Source organism: Myotis nattereri (genome assembly GCF_964212035.1).
Source record: "Myotis nattereri genome assembly, chromosome: 7".
NCBI classification, from domain to species: domain Eukaryota; kingdom Metazoa; phylum Chordata; class Mammalia; order Chiroptera; family Vespertilionidae; genus Myotis; species Myotis nattereri.
Window position 1 is genome coordinate 31,703,438 of NC_138082.1, and position 18,899 is coordinate 31,722,336.

Sequence of the window (18,899 nt, forward strand, 5' to 3'; positions counted from 1 at the left end):
CCCCACCTTCAACTTCCTTCCCTAGTTCCTCAGGCCTCCCAGCCTGCCTACCGACCTGAGAGTCCCACTGCCCCTCCCTACCCTCATGCAACTGTCATGGTAAAGGGAACACTTTTCAAGGGCTGCTCAGGCTTGGGGCCTCACCCACTTTCATAGAAATGGAATTCTTGTCTCCTAACCACATCCGGGACCTGAGGTTCCTCTCACATTCCTGCCATTTTCTACAGTTGCAAGGCAAACACTTAAGGAAATTCCCTCATTTCCTTCCTCTTAGGCTTGGAAGTTTAGACAGTCGACCTTTAGACAGGTCAAGATGGAAAGGGGCCCAATTATTGTCTGAGGTTGGCAGACTAGGCTGATGGCAGGTGACGTGAGACAGAAGAGCTCACGGTTTACTCAGTTAGGCTTTTTTTCTATGCAGACCTTCCAGAAAATTCTAGCACATAAATAAACCACCTTATAAACTAAAACAGGCTGGCAAATGCATGGCCCAAGCACAGGCCCCTCCTCAGTGCATTCTGGTGGGACGAGTGTGCATCAGGGCCTCTCCACACAGTAGGAAAGGACACAGCTGGTTCTAAATACAGTGAGTTGCTGACGGTTCTTCCATCTTGTTATTTACTCTCTAATCTCACCAAAGTCTTCTCTTTTCTTTAAAAAGTGACCTGCACCTTACTTAATCACTGTGGGCCTAGTGTGAGGAGTAGGCCGAGGGGATCCTTGCTTGCTCCTCAGCCAGCCACCACCCCACTGCCTTGCCCCACTGCAGTCCCAAGGCACCCATCACAGACATGTTGGTCTCTCCTCGCTGCCTTCAAGCCCCTCCTTTTTCTGCCCAGTCCCTTTTCAGGCATGTTCTTCTTGGCCCCTTGGACTTTTCTCACCGCTGTACACCCCCCCCCCCCCCCGCCCCACACACACACACACACACACGACGATTGCCTTGTGTTCCAAGCAGCATAAATTCCCCATCCCCACCCCTGGCCACCTCAAACTGGTTTTATTCCAGTCAGGAAAATGTTTCTTCCTAATACTTTTTTTTAAAATCCTCAACTGAGGATATTTTTCCATTGATTTTAAGAGTAAGTGAAAGAGAGGGGGAAAGGCAGAGAGAATATCGATGTGAGAGAAACACATCGATTGGTTGCCTCCTGCAGGAGCCCCGACCAGGGCCTGGGCTGGGGAGGAGGCTGCAACCAAGGTAGGTGTCCTTGACCGGAATTGAACCCGGGACCCTTTGGTTCACAGGCTGACGCTCTATCCACTGAGCCAAACCAGCTAGGGCTCTTCCTAATACTTTAAAAAAATACTTTACATACAGAAAACCAGAACTGCTATAGAAGTAATTTTGCACCTACTTACTTAAAATTACAAATTTATCCATTAGCGGTTTTTGAACCAGAAATTTCTAATGAAGCACTGATATTTTTTAGAAGATAGACTTTATAATGTATTTAAATAGAATTTAAGTTTTCCAAGGATATGGTGTCCTCACAACGTGGTATCTGTATTATATGCAAGGCTGGTATGTGAGGCATACTTCCTTTCCTTTATCCACCATCTTTGTCTGTTATGTGACCTTTAGCTAAAATATAACACAAGTAACACTAGATTTTGAGCCTTAAGTCTTTAGACATTGATCTGCTTGTGGCTGCCACTTAGAAGCTTTTGTAAATCCCCAGCCTATTTACTCAACTGTGAAATGGGCTGAATAATGCAGTCCTCCCAAATGTGTTCAAGAAACTGTGAAAGGTTGTTCAGTAGGGGCCAGGGCCAGCCAGATACTCCGAAGTGCTGTCCACAGCAGTGTTGTTATTTCCTGTCCTACCTGGGGCCAGAAAGTAGGTCATGAGCTAGAGTGTTTGGTCCATTCTGACCAGGTTTTCCTCCTCATCATATACCTTCAGTAGGTGTTGGCACAGAATTCAGTCTGACATTCTAAACAATGATGTCCTCGAGTGAATGCAGGAAGCTTGCCACCTGCAGACAACCAGTGACCCAAATCCTGCAATTAAGCAAAGGACAGAGGAAGGACATGATCTCTCTGAAGGGTTTTATTTATGAAGCTCCTTATGGCTTTTTCACTTTTTCTGTGAAAAAAATGTCCTTTTGTCTTCTGCCACTGGCCCTGGTTATGGACGGGGTGTTGATGTGAATACAGCTTCCAAATTGGAAATTAATGAGGTGTTCCTTCCAGAAAGGCCTTCCTCCCTTGCTGTTAGGCATGCTGTCCCTGGGAGCCCCCATAGTCCTTCTATCCCTACTGCCCTCTCTGTGAGGCTGTGGGGGACATCCTTGCTTCTCTGCTGCCTCCCCACAAGGTGGTTTCAGGCTAGTTTTCCTGGCCTCAGAATATTTTTAGTCCGTTTGTCCGGGTGATTCCAGAATCGCTGGATTGTGTTAAAGCAGGATAGGTTCTGCTGCCTGAGGCCACTGTCACATGGCCAGATAGTTCTCAATGGCTCTTCAGAACTTTCACTTCAACCCATTGTGGGTTCAAAAAGAAGGGCAGTACAGGTTTTTTGGGATGCAGGCATTATAGGAAAGTTCTCATTAGCCCTATAGTCGCAGATCTGGTGGTGTTCGTGTGTGCTGTTGAGATGGGTGTAGGTGGATAAGGACACAGATGAAGGAGCCAAGGTGCCCGTTAGGAAGAAGGGGCTCAAACTGAGATAGTGCAGGCAGCGTGCGTTGTTAGGGAGCTCTGATAAGGAGTGTAGACTTCCGATTCTGCCAGGTTACAGATGATAAATTTTAAGAATTGGCATTGATCACAGGGCTCTTCCGCTTTCCTCATGCCTTTGAATCCCACTCAGGCCCCCTCATTCTTTGCCTTCTACTTGGCTCCATAGATTGGGAATATCAGATCCGAGTGCTCTTGGCTTGCCTCTTCTTCCCCTCAAGATCACCTTGCTTGCCTCCCCTATCCTTCTCACCTCCCTTCCAGGTCCCTGCTCCTCTCTCGTGGATGGGTCACCTACTGGAGTCCTTTGGCCCAGGACCCATTTGTTCTCTGGAACCGTCGGTCCTCCTTTTGTACTGGCTTCTCCCCTCACCCTACAAACAGCAACATCCTGTCCTTCCATCCTTGTGGAATCAGCCATCCACACGTTGCCACCACTGCTTGCTAGCTGTCCACCTGTCCTTAACCCCAAACTTCCCAAACTTTCCCACATATGCCTCACATAGAAGATGCTGCTCTTTGAATGGCACACGGGGTGTGAGAGGCCGGTGGAAGGCAGAGCTCTGGCTGCCGGATGACAGTGTCTCTGCACATGCCTAAAATCTACCCAGCCTGTACCATATTCTCCCCTAAAATAGCCTTCATAAAGCTCACTAATAAGCAAATGCTCAATGCAAGGTCTTTTCCTTCGTTTTCATCCTCCTCAATGGCCAGGTGGCATCTGACATAGCCTAAGGGTTAGGAGCTCAAGCTCTGGGGCTGGACTGCCTGGGCTCAGTTCCTGGCTTTGCCATTCGTTCTCTAGCAGGTCACTCAATGGGTCTGTGCCTTAGTTTCCTTGTTTGCAGAGTGAGGATAATAGAACACCTGCCTCATACGTTGCTGTGTGAGGAAGTAGTTGTATGGAAAGTATAGAAACAGCGTCTGTCTCATCCAGGGGCCATGAAGTGTGTCTGCTGCTGCTCCTGAGCACCCCTGTCTTCTGCCCTGTCTCCTGCTTTTTCTAATAGCGGACACTCTTGAATTTTCTCCTGTTTCTTTGAGTTCTCTTGTTTTTGTTTTTTTTCATCACCCAGCTTTTCTTTTTGTTCCCTAATATGAAGGAGTTTGTAGAGAATACGGCCTTCTCTTTCTTTCAGATCCAGGAGGCCATCTCCCCACCTCCAGACCAGTCATTGCCCCAGGGCTACACCCTGCTGCCTGCAACATGGCACCATCCAGGTCTCCCCCCTGTACCTCAGGCTCAGGAGTCCCCGAATAGTTTAAGGTTTATTTTATTTTTGTTTTAAAAGTAATAAATGCTCATTATAGAAAATAGAGACAAACTGAAAGGATAAAATACAGATCAGTGGTAACCCATCCCTCAGCAGTGTGTCTGCTTTGAGCCCAGTGGGTCTCAACCTGCTCCGATAACCCCAGGGAACATTTGGCAACGTCTAGAGATGGTTTGGTTGTCAACTCCGGGCTGGGGAGAGGTGCTAACGGGTACAGTTGAAGGATTCTGCTAAACATCTCACAGTGTACAGTACAACCCCACAACAAAGAATTAGCCCAATAGTGCTGAGGTTGAGAAATACTGTTCTGGGCCTTTGTCTCTACGTCAGTGCCCCAGAGAGAACAAGTTGGAATTGGCTTTTTCTTTCTCCTGCATCTGGCTCTCTGTTTCTATCAGGAGCCCCACCTTTTCCCTCATCCCACATCACATCCATTACCAAACCCACAGAATCCCCATCTGCACATCTTTGGCATCTATCCCTTCTTCTCTTTCCCAGTTTTGACATTGATGACCACCTACCCAAACTAATGAAAAAGCCTCCTACAGGCCCTTCACCTCAGTATCCTGCTTGGCCTTGCCTGAGCCCCTGTGCTGGGAGACGTCTAGAGACTCCATGCCTGCCCGGTCCAAGCCTGGTAGAGGCTGAGCTCGCTGAGGGCAGCAGCTTCCACATTGGATCAGTCTTTGTACCCAGCCAGAACCTAACACAGGGGTGGGCAAACTTTTTGACTCGAGGGCCACAATGGGTTCTTAAACTGGACCGGAGGGCCGGAACAAAAGCATGGATGGAGTGTTTGTGTGAACTAATATAAATTCAAAGTAAACATCATTACATAAAAGGGTATGGTCTTTTTTTTTTTTCTTTTTTTTTTTAGTTTTATTCATTTCAAACGGGCCGGATCCGGCCTGCGGACCGTAGTTTGCCCACGGCTGGCCTAACACCATTCTGATCAAAAAGCCAATGCTCAGGGAATCTCTGGAGAATGCATGTGGGTGAATTGTCACATGTAAGAAAAACCTAAAAACCAATTTCTCACAATCTGTCCTCCTGCAGATCCTTAGTGAGTGGTTTGGCCGGACCATCATCTGTTCCTGCACCAAACTGAGCTATGAGCACGCCCAGAGCATGATTGAGAGCCCGACTAAGACAATCCCTGAGCAGGAGCTGCCCCCCATCTCCCCTGAGCACACCAGTGAGGAGGTACACCAGGCTATCTTGAATCTCCACCGGATTGCAAAGGAGTTACGCAAACAGCGGTTTTTGGACGGTGCACTGCGTTTGGATCAGGTCAGTCACTTCCTTTTTTTAGTGCTACCAACAGATTTGCTTTGTGCCTGAACCCAGCATGTCTGCAGCTCAGCATGGCAGTCCTGCACTCTTCCTTCCTTGTTTCCTCAGTCACTGCACTGAAGCAATGTTCCCCAAGGTAGGCGGGAACTAACTCCCACTCTCCCTAGCTCCACAGGCACCTGAGACCTAACACTGTGAGCCCAGGAAAAGGGTGGTGTCTGGGTGGCTGTGAGGCCAAAGCTCCCAGATGGCCTAACCTGGGAAGGTATGTCCAGTATTTGGTCCTCTCCTCGGTTTCTACTGCTAATCCCTCTTAACTGAGCTGGTAACAGGAAACATGGACATGTAGGAGTTTAACCAGTATCTGATTATGGGGCTTAAAGAAATAAGTGTTTCTTCTTATTCCTTGTCTTCCTAAAAGAATTATGTTTACAAATTCCAGATTAATATCTGAGGAAGCACAGAAATGGGGAGACTATAGAATGCTGGCTATTGAAGAAAACAATGACCCAGAATGGTATTGATGGCTCTGGAGTAGCACAGCCATGCCAGTGGTTCACGGGGAGTTAGGCAGCTGTCATTCAAACCTGATTGAGTTGCCATGTCTGGTAACTCAGTTATTTGTATCTCATTGGCCCTCTCATTTTATAAATTAGAAAGCCAAAGCCCCCAAAGGTTAAATAAGTTGCTTATATGCAAGAAATCCAGATAACTAGCACTTTGTTCCCCTTTCCTCCTTTTACACCATGCTGACTTAAGAGAAAAATTTTCCTTTCAAGTGAGAAAAACAAGCCCTCAAAAGTCCTACTTAGGTTCCAGTTAATGAAGGTTTGAAAATAAGGGATTTGCATCCTTGGAGTTGATTCCTTGGTTCTCTAGATGAGTGTGTGGACCAGGACTTTAGGAGGAGCACATCAGTCTCCTGCGACAGAGACACCGTGAGATCCTCTATAAATCAGCTCAGTGGCCCATTTGGCAGTCACTGCATTTGTTCTCATGTGCCGACTGCCTGCAGTTGCCTTCACTAAAATCCATTTTTCTTCGGACCTTTGGCATAGCCTGCTGTTTGAGCTGCTCTCTGATGCTGTGTTTGCCTCAGTTCACGATGTCCACGTTTTTGGTGGCAGTCCTAAAGGATATATATGCGTTTTTACACTCGCCTCAATTAGGAAGGTGCTATGAGAGGCCTTTGTAAGAGGGGACACCATCCTTGTCACACAGCATGCCCTTGAATGCAGAATAGATCTGCTAACCCAGAAGTCAGCTTTCTGAGAAGTCAGTTTACCGTGATGACTTTCAGAATGGGTGAGGTGGAAGACACTAGCATGGTACCTGTTTGTCAGGTAAGGACTCAATGGTTTGGAGGTCATAATAACTTCAAAAGTACAGAGCAACTTTACCACTGGTGATTGCAGTCCACACCTTAGACCAGAGCTGCCACACTTACATCTGAAATGGTGCACCCTCAGCCCTCAGGGCTACCTGGGCTGGCCTCAGTCCCTGGGGACCACCTGCTAGCAATCCTGTCTGCTTATCCTAGCTTGCTGTCAGGTACTAGCAAGTTCTGTATGTACTGTGATGTGAAGCAGATGGGAAGCACTGCCTTGGAGGTTGGATTACCTGCTCCAAATGTCTCTTACCTGGAGCTTAAACCGAGTTCTAAAGAGATTCTAGCCCAGGAAAATGACGCTCCTTTATGCCATTGCCCAAAAGCAAGTGTAGGAGCTGAATGCGTTCTTTGTGCTTGTGGTTGAATGAGTTGAGTAACATACCTTCCAGGTGGTTTCTTCCCACCTTCATGTTTTCTGCTGCCATGTTAAATCTAGAGTTTAACACATGCTTGTTTTATTTTCTTTCTTATACATATGTCCCTCTGTTTCTTAAAAAGACTCTCATTAAAGGGACTTTTATGTGTTTGTAGTCAAAGTAATCATAATGGATTATAATCATATGCAAATCTGAGCTTTGTGGGGTGGGGGGCTATGGGAAAGCCTTACGCCCTGTTCAGGTTCTCCCTGGATGACTCAGGCCTGCCCTACGGGCCTTGGAAGTGCACAGAGCTCCCTGACCCCCATCCTCCCAGGAGCCTCCCTTCCAGGGAGGAAGATGCCATTAGTTGACTCTGATGTGTTGCTGTTCTGTGTCTTAGCCATTGCCTTCAGAAAGGATAACAAGGGTGGGTAGCAGGGTGCTAAAAAGAACCCCCCAAACAAAAATCAGGAAGCTACATTTACAGCTTTCCAGGGCTTTCTTTCCAGGCAGACACCCTCAGTGTGGTGACAGCACTCAGAGGGAGGCCCTCGGTGGGAGGCTTCTGAAGAAAGGAGCCCCACTGCCTGAAGGAAACTGGGCCACTTCAGGATCCTCAGCATGTGAGAGGGTGGATATGACTGGCTCCTGATGAGCCTTTGACTTTCTGAATTAGAGAAAGTTGTAGTGAAGAAAATTTATTTTCATCTTCTTAGTCAAATTTCTCTAAACTAAAGGGGCCTTTATTAAATTCTCAGCTATCTTACATGAATCCTGCCTGGCACAATTTTGAAGCTCAAACTAGTGGCCATTTCTGTGAGCAAGATAAACTCATTAATGGAAATAATTTTTAAGTACCTTGGGATCCAGGCTGCTGTGGAATGCTATTATGGATGGCCTTGCCTAGCCAGCTTTTAAGTCAGGGGTCTGCAGGCTTCCTCTAAAGGGCAGATCGTAAATATTTTAGGCTTTGTGGGCCATAAGGTCTGTCTCCAGTACTCAGCTCTGCAATCGTAATGTGAAAGCAGCCAGAGATAGACAAACAAGTGAGTGGGGCTGTTCCAATAAAATTTAAGGACACTGAAATTCAGAGTTCATACAATTTTCACATCACAAAATAGTATTCTTCCTTTAATTATCATTCATTTATTAAAAAATGTAAAAAACATTCTTATCTCAAGGGCCATACAGAAGCAGGTGGAAGGCTGGAGTTGGCCTGTGGTCCATGGTTTGCAGACCCAGTCAGCTCTTAGCAGCTCATCATTGCTGCACTGAGAATTGGACTGGGTAATGGGAACAGTTGTGCTAAGTTAGCTCTCAGGATGGTTTCATGCAATTAAGTAAAGTATTCATTTGATTACTACCATGCTTAGCAGGTCCAATTGGTGGCCGGAAGTAGAGGAATAAATCAGTTTAGCACCAGTTCCCTTACCCTATTTACAGTCGAGTAGCTTTAATTAGCCTGAAGCAAAAAGAGCAGTGGTTTTAATTTCCCAACTCTGTAAGCTCTGCAGCCTCTTCACAGTCAGTCTCCTCCCACCAGCCCATGTCCCTGGGCCCACTTGCAGAGATGCTGGCTCTGCCATCTTGTTGGGTACACTGAGGGCAGGGATTGCTCATGGCAAAACGTGGCTCTGATGCCATGGTATGGCATTCTCCCCCCACCCCTGTTGCTATATGTAGCAGTAAGTTTTGTTGAGTCATGCATTTACAAATTATAGTTAATATTTCTATTCCTTCTCTCCAATACAGTTATTTTCAAGAAATGAGCATTTTAGCTCTCTGGTGTTTAATTTTATACAGTATGGTATTTGGTACAAGATAGAAGGATGGGCCTAATCATTCTATTTGGCTCTCCTTTGGTCTTATTATTTATGTCATCATTTTTGCACAAGAATAAGCTGTTAATCAGGTGCTTGGATATGTTTGTAGAATCAATCTCTGTTCTCTTAGTCACGGAGTCCTTCATGCAACATGTCTTCAGAAGGCATTCTTTGGGTGCTGGAAATGAAGGATGGAGGAATAAGACTAGGTATAGTGGAGGAACCAGCAGACCACCCAGAAAATGAAAAGTGCCACAACAGAGCTCTCACAGAGTGCAGTGAGACCGTACCAGAGGGGACCTGCCCGGTTTCAGACATCGGAAGGTTTCCCAGCAGGGCAGTGTGCCCATGAGGGCTTTAGAAAGACTGGGCGGCTGGGGAGTGCATTTGAATAAACTACTGGTACAGGCATGGGAGGAGCAACAGGTGGCACATTCGGGCAGTGGCCAATTGCTCCAGATCATGAGGTATATAGCGAAGAGAGGGAACAGCTAGGGAAGAAGGCAGAGCCTGAGCCTTGAAATCTGAGGGAACCATCTAGGGGAGCCATGGAATTATTTTAAATATGGAGGTGACTGATCAGAATTGTGTTTTAGAAAGTTCACTGGCTATAGTATGAAAAGTAGACTGAAGGAGAACAAAATAAAGAATTCTTATATTCCAAGAGAGAAGCAACGAGGGCCTGACATAGAGACTGTAGGGGAGAGAAATTTACAGATCTAAGGGAGGAAGGAAAATCGGTGAGCCTTGACCAACTAGACTTATGAAACTTTACCCTAATCTCTGGTTATGTCCTTTGGACATTCCTGGAACAGTGATGATAGGGTCAGAGATACAGACATATTTAAAAATCTTGAAATATTGTCACATACCCTTCTAGAAATGTCATACCAGTCTATGCCCCTTTCAGTAACCTGTGAATAAGGGCAGGAGGGGAGAAATGCTGGCAAGCGTTCTTTGCCTACATGGGGGTGTTTGTGTCTGTTCATTTCTCTCTCTCTCTCTCTCTCTCTCTCTCTCTCTCTCTCTCTCCCTCTCCCTCTCTCTCTCCTCTCTTCTTTTCTTCTTCCTCTTCCTCTTCCTCTTCCTCTTCCTCTTCCTCTTCCTCTTCCTCTTCCTCTTCCTCTTCCTCTTCCTCTCTCTCTCTCTCTCTCTCTCTCTCTCTCTCTCTCTCTCCCCCCCCCCCCACATGTCTAGGTCTGAAATGTCCCAGTGACTGTGGTCTTACATTATTCCTTCATCTTTGTCCTATGTGTTCATATTTCCATTAGCCATTATAAATAAAACATGCATAAAACTCCTAAGGGTCCTAATATTTTAAATGTCTGGGAGAAGTGATTGAAAGCATCTCGCTAGCTCTTGCTAACATTGAGACTGGAGAGAGATCTCCCGCCCCAAACTACAGTTCTTCCCACTCTCATTAGAATTAGTACAGAAACCCACTGTATTTGTAATGGTGCTGAGAACTCTTGTATTTTTAGATCCTTGGAAAACATTTGTAATTTCACTAGCCTATTTTGTTGCCCTAACTTCCTGTCTGTAACAGCTCTCAGGCATTGTTCGGGTTGGCTGCACATGAATAACCATAAGGAAATCTAATTGACTTAAGACTGAGGAGGATAAAATTGCTCATGTAACCTATGCCACTGTAAAGATGGTGCCACTCTTTTTAAGGTGGTGATAAACAGTATAAGAAGACTTCTAGAAATTCAGGACTTCTGTTTAAATGTTGACTGTGCATTACTTCAGCTGTAGAGATAGATCTAGAATCAGTGAGGCTTAATGAATATTTATCACCCTGTCATATTTTTCCGAGTTACCAGTTTCATAATAATCATATTAGCAAAATTTTTGTTTAGATTTATCCATTTTATTTATAAATAACTCTATAGCCAAGACTGTGCTCTTTTGAGCTCCTCAGTCCCCAGGTGTTTGAGGATGGCCTCTGGAGGAGAGCGGAGCGGCTGGAGAGGGGACACACTGCAGCCTCTGGCTCCACGGAGGATTCCCAGTCAGAGGCATAGATCTCTCCTATGAGGGGAAGAGAGAGTTTGATTCAGTTGTCATACTTTAATTTCATGTGTAGTCAGGGAAAACAAGCCATATGTATGCATCCCACGGCATGAACAAGACAGACTTGAAAACTTGACCTAGTTGTATGTAAGTACCACTAATTACAGCTACTGTGTGAGCTGATCACTATTTGTGGCTTGTTAACATATGCATAAAAACTAACATATATCATTAAATTTCAGAGTAACTCTGCTGAGCAGCTTGTTATTATAAACCTAAACTCTTCATGTACTCACTCTTCCTTTAGGCACATCACAGAGTCATTTACTCATAATTTTAAAAAATTAGAAGGACTATGGGTAGTATTATTCTGGAAGTTATTAAAAATACAGACTCAGACACGATCTCCAACCCTCACTAGACAGATATTTCTTGAGTTCCTATTGTGTTACAAATTCTGCTCATAGTTCTATGAAGGAGCCTTAGGCAGTGGGAGACAGACTTTCTGTCCTAAAATTTCACAGTGAATTTGAGAAGAACTCTGTACTCCACATCCTGCTGCAGAGAGGTTTGCATTGCCGCCCCCCATCCATTTCTTCCTACTTGGGGCTCCCTAGCTCTTTATTTATACCTGTTACCCCTCTTTAAAAAATTTTTTCTACTGATTTTAAAGAGAGGAAAGGGAAAGGGAGAGAGAGAAACATCAATAATGAGAGAGAATCATCGATCGGCTGCCTCCTGCACACCCCTCACTGGGTAGTGAACCTCCTGGTTCATGGATCAGTACTCAACCATTGAGCCACAGCAGCCGGGCTACAACTGTCACCCTTTTTGATCACATTGTCACATTTCCTTGTTATTTTCCATTTACTTCCCTGTCTCCTCTAGACTGAGTTCCTTCAGGGTAAGGACAGCATCTTTTCATCTTTGTAATCTCCAGCTCCCACACAGTGCTCATTTTTAACCAGGCATTTCAAGGTCTGTACGCATCTCTGTATATATTGGTCTTTTTAAAGAAGTGTGATGGATGTGACCTGAGAGAGGTACAGTGGCTAGAGGAGAGAGGTGTGTTTATGTAAGAGAATTAAATGCACATTATGAGTCAGAGAGGCTTCCTCCCCGTTTGAATAAAAGGGTTGGGTGTTTGATTGCTTGCCAGGGCATACAGGGTTTAGAACAAGGTGTAATGAGGACTTTCTCAAGGTGGAGCTGCCTGGACAGGTGCAAGGAGCCAGGAAGCTTCAGCACCCCAGGGAGCTGGCAGTGCTTCTGAGGGGTCCTGAGCAGTCTGTGTTCACCTCGATATCCTAAGACCAAGCTGTGCCCCTCAGCCAGCCTGGCAGAGGACGCTCTCTGGAAGAAGGCATTGAGACCCCAGGTGCCTCCCTGGGAATGGAGAAGCTCAGGCTTGTCAGAGACCTGGCTTGCCAGCACAGAAAGGTGGGGGAGGCACCAAATTCCCTTACATGCCTCTCAAAAAGATTCCCTCTGGGGTGAGCTCATCTGAGCTGCTATCCCCACCCCCATGACAACATGAAAATTATTTGTCTACCCCAGTGGGATCCCTGGTCTAATAGTTCCTCTTAGAATTTGATCAGAGCCTGGTGTTGCTTCTAATGGGAATGATTTCCACAAGATAGGTTCTGTGTTAGTTGTTGCGTGGCTGTCTGAGAAGATAACTCACATCACAGTTGGAGTTGAGAGTGTGCCGGATGACTCACTGCTGCATTTCCAGAGGGCAGTGAAGTGACACAGAGGGCTCTCACACTGACAAGATGATGTATAAGACACTTCTGGGGGTCGAGCAGGGCAGCAGCAAGTGCCCCATTCCCTCTTCAAGATGTAGATTTGGCTGCTCCAGGCCTGTCTTTCGGGTAATTGTACTTAGGATTAGGAAGCGCTTGGACTCTCCCTTTCTATTCACAGGACACCCTGCATGTCCCCTCCCTACCCCATGTCACACCCACGTCACTCAAATGTGAGCCAAACAGCTACGTAAGAGATGTGGAATCCTTTGACGTTAGTAAAACCTGCATTGGGAAAGGCATCCTTGCAGCTGATCCTTAGATTTCCACCACGACTGCTTCTTGGGGCAGGCCCAGTTGAGTTCTACTTTTATGGTTCAGTGAACTGGGGCTCTGCTCCTGCTCTGTCCTAAACCCTGATGCCAGAGATTCCCCAAATGTGCTTTCACCTTCACTCAAGAACCTACAGTCTCCCGCAACAACTTTCATGGACCAGTAAGATTTCCATAAATATTCTGGGACAAGATACAGTGGCTAGGTTTTAATTTTGCTGAACAAGGATATTTTCCTAAAAAGTCAGTTACCATCTCTTATCTCCACGATTTTACAAATGAAAACATTTTAGCACTAAAATGAAGGAAATATAGAATTTCATAATACGGGGTTGTCTTTTACACTGATTGAGCTTTTCAGAAAAAGGTAAGCTCTACCTTGTCAGCTCTACTCTTGCTAAAAATCAATGGAAAAATATCCTCAGTGAGAATAACAGAGAGAAATGTCCATATTTTTAACGAATGGTAGTGTTGCAACAAGTTTGTTTTGTTTTATAACACTTATACCATTCCCATTTTAAATGACATATGACAGGCATTTTTTAAGGAGATTGGAAGCACCTTTTTCTCTTTTTGTTGATCTCCAGCCAGCCTTTGAAAACTACTGACTCATTCCATCAGATCCAAACACCTCTGTGATGTGCCCTGTGTTTGGTACTCCCTGTTTCCCAGCCACATCTATACCTTCCTCCCTCGTCCTTCCCGTCCTTCCCTGCCTCACGTGGCCCTGGCCTCCACTTGCTGCCCCCGGTTCCACAGACCTGCTTCCTCCACAGAGGCTGCCTCCCACTCTTCTTCCCAGGTGCTGGGTGGAGCACTTGGTAGGTTTGCATTCGCTTCATTTTGTAGTTTTGTTCTTTATTCCCTTCCTGCTTCCTCCCGCCTGCATTCTGGATCATCAGCTGTGTAAAAGGCAGATACCTCTCTGTCACTTCTTTCTCACCCATAAATTTATGCACTGGCACACCAGAGGCATGCTAAAAGTTGTTCCCAGCACTCCAGGTCACCTGAGGTCAGGGGGTGCTTGAGGACACACTGCCCATCTCCAGTCTAGAGCTTGGAGATGTGGTCCTGTTATTTCTCAAGAAATTTCCACATTTTTAGCCCTAGCCAGTTTGGCTCGGTGGATAGAGTATCGGCCTGTGGACTGAAGGGTCTCAGGTTCAATCCCGGTCAAGGGCACATACCTCAGTTGCAGGCTCAATCCCTAGCCCCGGTTGGGGAGCATGCGGGAGCCAAACAATAGATGTATTTCTGTCACATCGATGTTTCTCTTTCTCTGTCTCTACCCCTCCCTTCTACTCTTGCTAAAAATCAATGGAAAAATATCCTCAGTGAGAATAACAGAGAGAAATGTCCATATTTTTAACGAATGGTAGTGTTGCAACAAGTTTGTTTTGTTTTATAACACTTATACCATTCCCATTTTAAATGACATATGACAGGCATTTTTTAAGGAGATTGGAAGCACCTTAAAATTATTTTGTAACTTCCAAATATCCCTTTTGCCTACCCTTTTAGGACCCCACATGTTTTTTTGACTTCCTACTAGCACAAAGTAGTATGCTAGGTGTTGGGGACAAAAGAGAAAATTGGATCCCAGTCCCATTCTCAGCGTGGCTTAATGCCTCATGGAGGAAACAGACACATCGAGGCCTGGACATGCTGAGTTTGGGCTGTGTGGAAGGGGCTGCTTTGGTGGTTTACAGGACACTAGCTATGGTAGGAAGGAGCCACCTTCAAATTTTGATTAGGAATAAGGTCATTTTGATTTAAAAATTTCTACAAAGTAGAAATTAGCAATTTGCTGTATAAAAATGCTAGAAATTCTGAAAATAAATTAGAAATTATTTAAGCACCCCTTGAATTGTGACCTCCCAGGGTCAAGGAAATCTGCCTTGTGGAAGGAATGAGTGCAGACCCAAACGGCAACACCCAGGAGGGAATCCCAGCAGGTCTCTTACCAGCTTGTCAGCATTAAATTGGCAGTCTCCTAAATAAGAACATTTGCTAATGATTCGCGGTCTACTGGGTTTGAAGAGCACTTGACCATGGAGCTGTTCCTGAGCTCTGAAAACTTGGGCTTGGCCATCAAACAGGTTGAAACTGATTTGATACAATCAGTTTCCTTCTGTAAATAATAAGGAGTTCTCCCCTTCATTCTCCTGCCCTTTACCCCAGCCAAGTACTGAGACTTAGCCCTTCCTGCAAGCTTCCGGCCAGCCAAGCCCGCAGGTTTGCCTGCCTTCCTGGTTGGCCTGCAGAACACACTTATGAATTCAAGTGGAGGGGGAGCAGAGCGCTGCCTGAGCTTTCGCCCTTTCCTCCGCCTTCCTGGCTGTCCAGCTTTCTGGCCTGGATTCCTGACTCCTTGTTGCTGAGGACTTCTTGGTCCCTGTGGAGATCTGTCCTGTGTGCCCAGAAGCTTAGCTCTGAACTCTTCCTTGGCACATGCTTCTGCTCCAGACTGCCCCAGGCCCAGCGCCAACTCTCCTGTGGCCACCAGCTTCAAGTCAGTGACTAGTTACAGAGCGGAGAGCTCAGGAGCACAGCCCCTGCCTCAGACCACCGGGGTTCAGGTCCTTTTCACTTTGCTGTGCAACTTGAACCATTCCATGCCTCAGTTTCCTAAGATGATAATGAGTGAAATGAGATACCATGTTCTGAGATAACATTTGGTAACATTGAGATTTCACCTCACCTATGTCATAGGTTTGTTGTTAGGTCATGAGTTGTACCCATAACAATACTTAGGACAGTGCCTGACACATAGCACCCTGCAGAAGTTAGCTGAATGTTCAGATGGTGAGAAAGGCCCCATTTTTGTCCTCACAGAAGAGCCACCTCTATCAGAGAAGAACCCAGCAAGAGCTATAGTACAGGGGTGGTGGCCACCAGAAGAAAAAATTATCCTTGTTTGTGATATTTCAGATGGTCTCTAGATGGAGGGGGAAGATTTGACATGCAGGTGCAAGGGCAAGGAAGGGTCCTCCCCTGCTCCATAGGGAGCGAGCCAGGTTGTTGGGCGTGTACAGGGAGTGCGTGGCAGCCAGAGCTCACACTGGGTTGTGCCATAGAGCATCAGGAGTTGGCATTGGGTTCATTCACAGGGGACACCACGCAAGATTTGTGAGCAAGGGAGGGAAGGAGAGGGAGTTCTGCACGTCATGCTTCCAGTTCCTCAAAGAGGAACTGCAAAATACTCCATTTGTATAAATATGCCATGCTTTATATAACTCTTCCCTAATATTGTTGTCATAGGTCGATCTTAGTTTTTATATTGTAAATAACATGGCAGTTAATATTTTTATGCATAAAATTGGATTATCTCCTTAGGAGTACATTCTAAGAATTATTGGATTGAAGGGAATTGATTTTTTTCTGTGATATGTTTCTCTTTTTTATTAACTTCCATTATTTCATCGTAAAATTAATACATGTTTACTTTATAAGAACTTAGAAATTAATAAGTAAGCCAGAAGAGCCATTGCTCAGTCACCCATCACCTAGCAATAACATTTTTCTGTGTATCCTAAAGAGCTTTTGGTACAAACTGTTAGATAATTTTCCAGAAAGGCTAGATTGTTTTAGGCTTTCCCCAGCAGAGAACAATAGTACATTGTCACTGCCTCTCACCGAATTGAGAGTTTGTGGGGTTTTTTATTCTTTGTTAGTATGATAGGTTGGAAATAGTGTTTTATTAGTGTTTTGCCTTGCATTTGTTTGTGGGCTCAGTCAACTCTTCAGTCCCCTATGAAAAGGCAGATTTTATACACCATCATCTCCTACATCTTAAATATTAGCCCCACTGGCCGCATTTTTAGCCAGAATTACATTTTTTTCCTAGTAAGGTATAGTTTATACACAGTAAAATTCACTCTTTTTAGTGTACTGGTCTGCAGGTTACACATGCCACAATAAAAATATAATTGTACCAGAAAATTCTTGCATGCTCCTTAGTAGTCAGCCCCTCTCCTCTAGCTTCAGCCCCTGGTGACTGCTAGTCTGGTTTCTATGCCTGTGTGGTGCCTTTTGCAGAATGATGCACAAGTGGACTCGTTCAGTTGGCAGCCTTTGGAATCTAACTTCTTTCACTTAGCATCACGCCTCAGAGGTTCATCCTTGTGGTTGTGTGTATGTGTTTGTTCCCTTTCACTGCACAGTAATATTCCATGGTACAGATGTACCAATTTGTTTATCCATTTACCAGCTGAAGGATACTTGGGTTGTTTCCAGTTTTCGGTGATTATAAATAATGATGCTATAAACATTTGCCTACAAGCTTTTGTGTAACCATTAAGTTTTCGTTTCACTTGGGTAAATACCTAGAGGGGAAATTGCTGTGTCATATGCTAAGTGTATCTTTAACTTTATGAAAGACTGCCAACTGTTTTCCAAAGTGGCTCTACCACTCACCAGCAATGTGAGAGTTCTGGTTTCTTTATATACTCACCAACACTTGGTATTGTCAGTTTCTTGTTTGTTTGTTTGTTTATTTTGTTTTTGAGCCATACTAACAGGTGTAGTGTTATTTCATTGTGGTTTTCATTTGCATTTCCCTAGTGGCTAAAAATGTTGATCTTTTCATGTGCATATTTGCGGTCTGCATATCTTTTTTGATGAAGTGTCTGTCAGATCTTTGCCCATTTTTTAATTGGATTGTTTCATTTCTCATTAGTAAGTTTTGAAAGTTCTTTTTATATTTTGGTTACAAATCCTCTCAGATACGTGATTTGCAAATATTTTCTTTTCGTCTTTGTCTTGGTTCTTCATTCTCTCTCTCTCTCTCTCTCTCTGGCTTGTCTTTTTATCCTCTTTTGAAGAGTAAAATTTTAAAATTCGATGAAGTTTAGTTTATAAAAATTTTTTTTTTATTGTGCTTTTGCTTAAGAAAGCTTAGCCTAACCCAAGGTCACAAAGATTTTCTACTCTGTTTTCTTCCAGAAGTTTTATAGTTTTAGGATTTATATTTAGGTTCCCCTTCCTTTTCAAACACTATTTTCTTGGGCCCAGAACTTCCTTTTGGTAAACAATTCCAGTAACAGACAGACCTACCTGAGAAGGTTTGGGATGGAGTTTGTCCTGGGAGCCTTTCCAGGCATGGTGCCCCCCAGGAACCATCTGAAGAGCAGGTATCAGCGTCAGAAGCTGCCCCAGGAGTGGCTTTTAAACACATATGAGGCTTTCCTGGCTTAAGACTTGGCATAAAAGTGAAGATTATATCTTCCCAAAGAAGGTGCTGATGATAAGAGAAAACCCTCTAAACTTTCTAGATAATTCCTCTGACTGCTGCACAAAATCAGGACAGTGAGTGGTGCCAAGCACAGGGCTTTGCCGATTACATGCAAACACCCATGTCGGTGACTCACTCAATCACACTTTAATCTTATAACCGAGAGGCTTTTAAAAATTATAGTCAACAAGGCAGCTTGCTAGTTATGACTGCCATTGAAATCGGGTTTTCCTCAGAACAGCTGGAGTATGATGAGGTGGGAAGAGAGCCTGATGTGGATGCGAGGCCAAGGATTGCTTGCCTGGGAAGGACGTGCAGCTAACGTTTGATAGAAATCTGTGAAAGGACCAACCTCAGCCAAGCAAAGTAGAGGCCTGCCATCTTTCATCCATGGGAAAAGGCTCTGCAGCAAAAACACTCAGAAAACAACATCGATTGTCGGCTTGTGTCGGTCATTGCACAACAGATTAGCCACCGCATCTCCCAGAAATGCCTGGTCCTGATTGTGATCCTTGCTGGATCCGAGGAGCCAGAGGAGATTCCTATCTTAGTAAAAGAGAGCAGTTGAGAGCAGGTTGGGAATGGCTTTTCCAAGGATGTTCCAGGCAGGACAGTGCAGAGGTTTGGTATGTCTGGAATGTGCAGGCTATTGACGTGGCTGTGTCATAGGAAGGGCTTATGGGGTGGCCGGGAAATGTCATTAGAGGTGTAAGTAACCAGGGCCAACCTATGGATCTTGTTTGCTTTGCACTGA

The 18,899-nt window shown here is 45.0% G+C and overlaps 1 protein-coding gene across 2 annotated transcripts in view; it reads left to right on the forward strand.

Moving 5' to 3' along the window:
• Positions 1 to 18,899, forward strand: part of DIS3L2 (DIS3 like 3'-5' exoribonuclease 2) — a 325,776-nt gene that overhangs the window by 258,368 nt on the left and 48,509 nt on the right. For both annotated transcript variants that reach the window (XM_081096258.1, XM_081096259.1), the window contains exon 14: positions 5,014 to 5,247. In XM_081096258.1, coding sequence (XP_080952384.1) covers positions 5,014 to 5,247 — 234 coding nt within the window. The remainder of the gene's footprint in view (positions 1 to 5,013; positions 5,248 to 18,899) is intronic.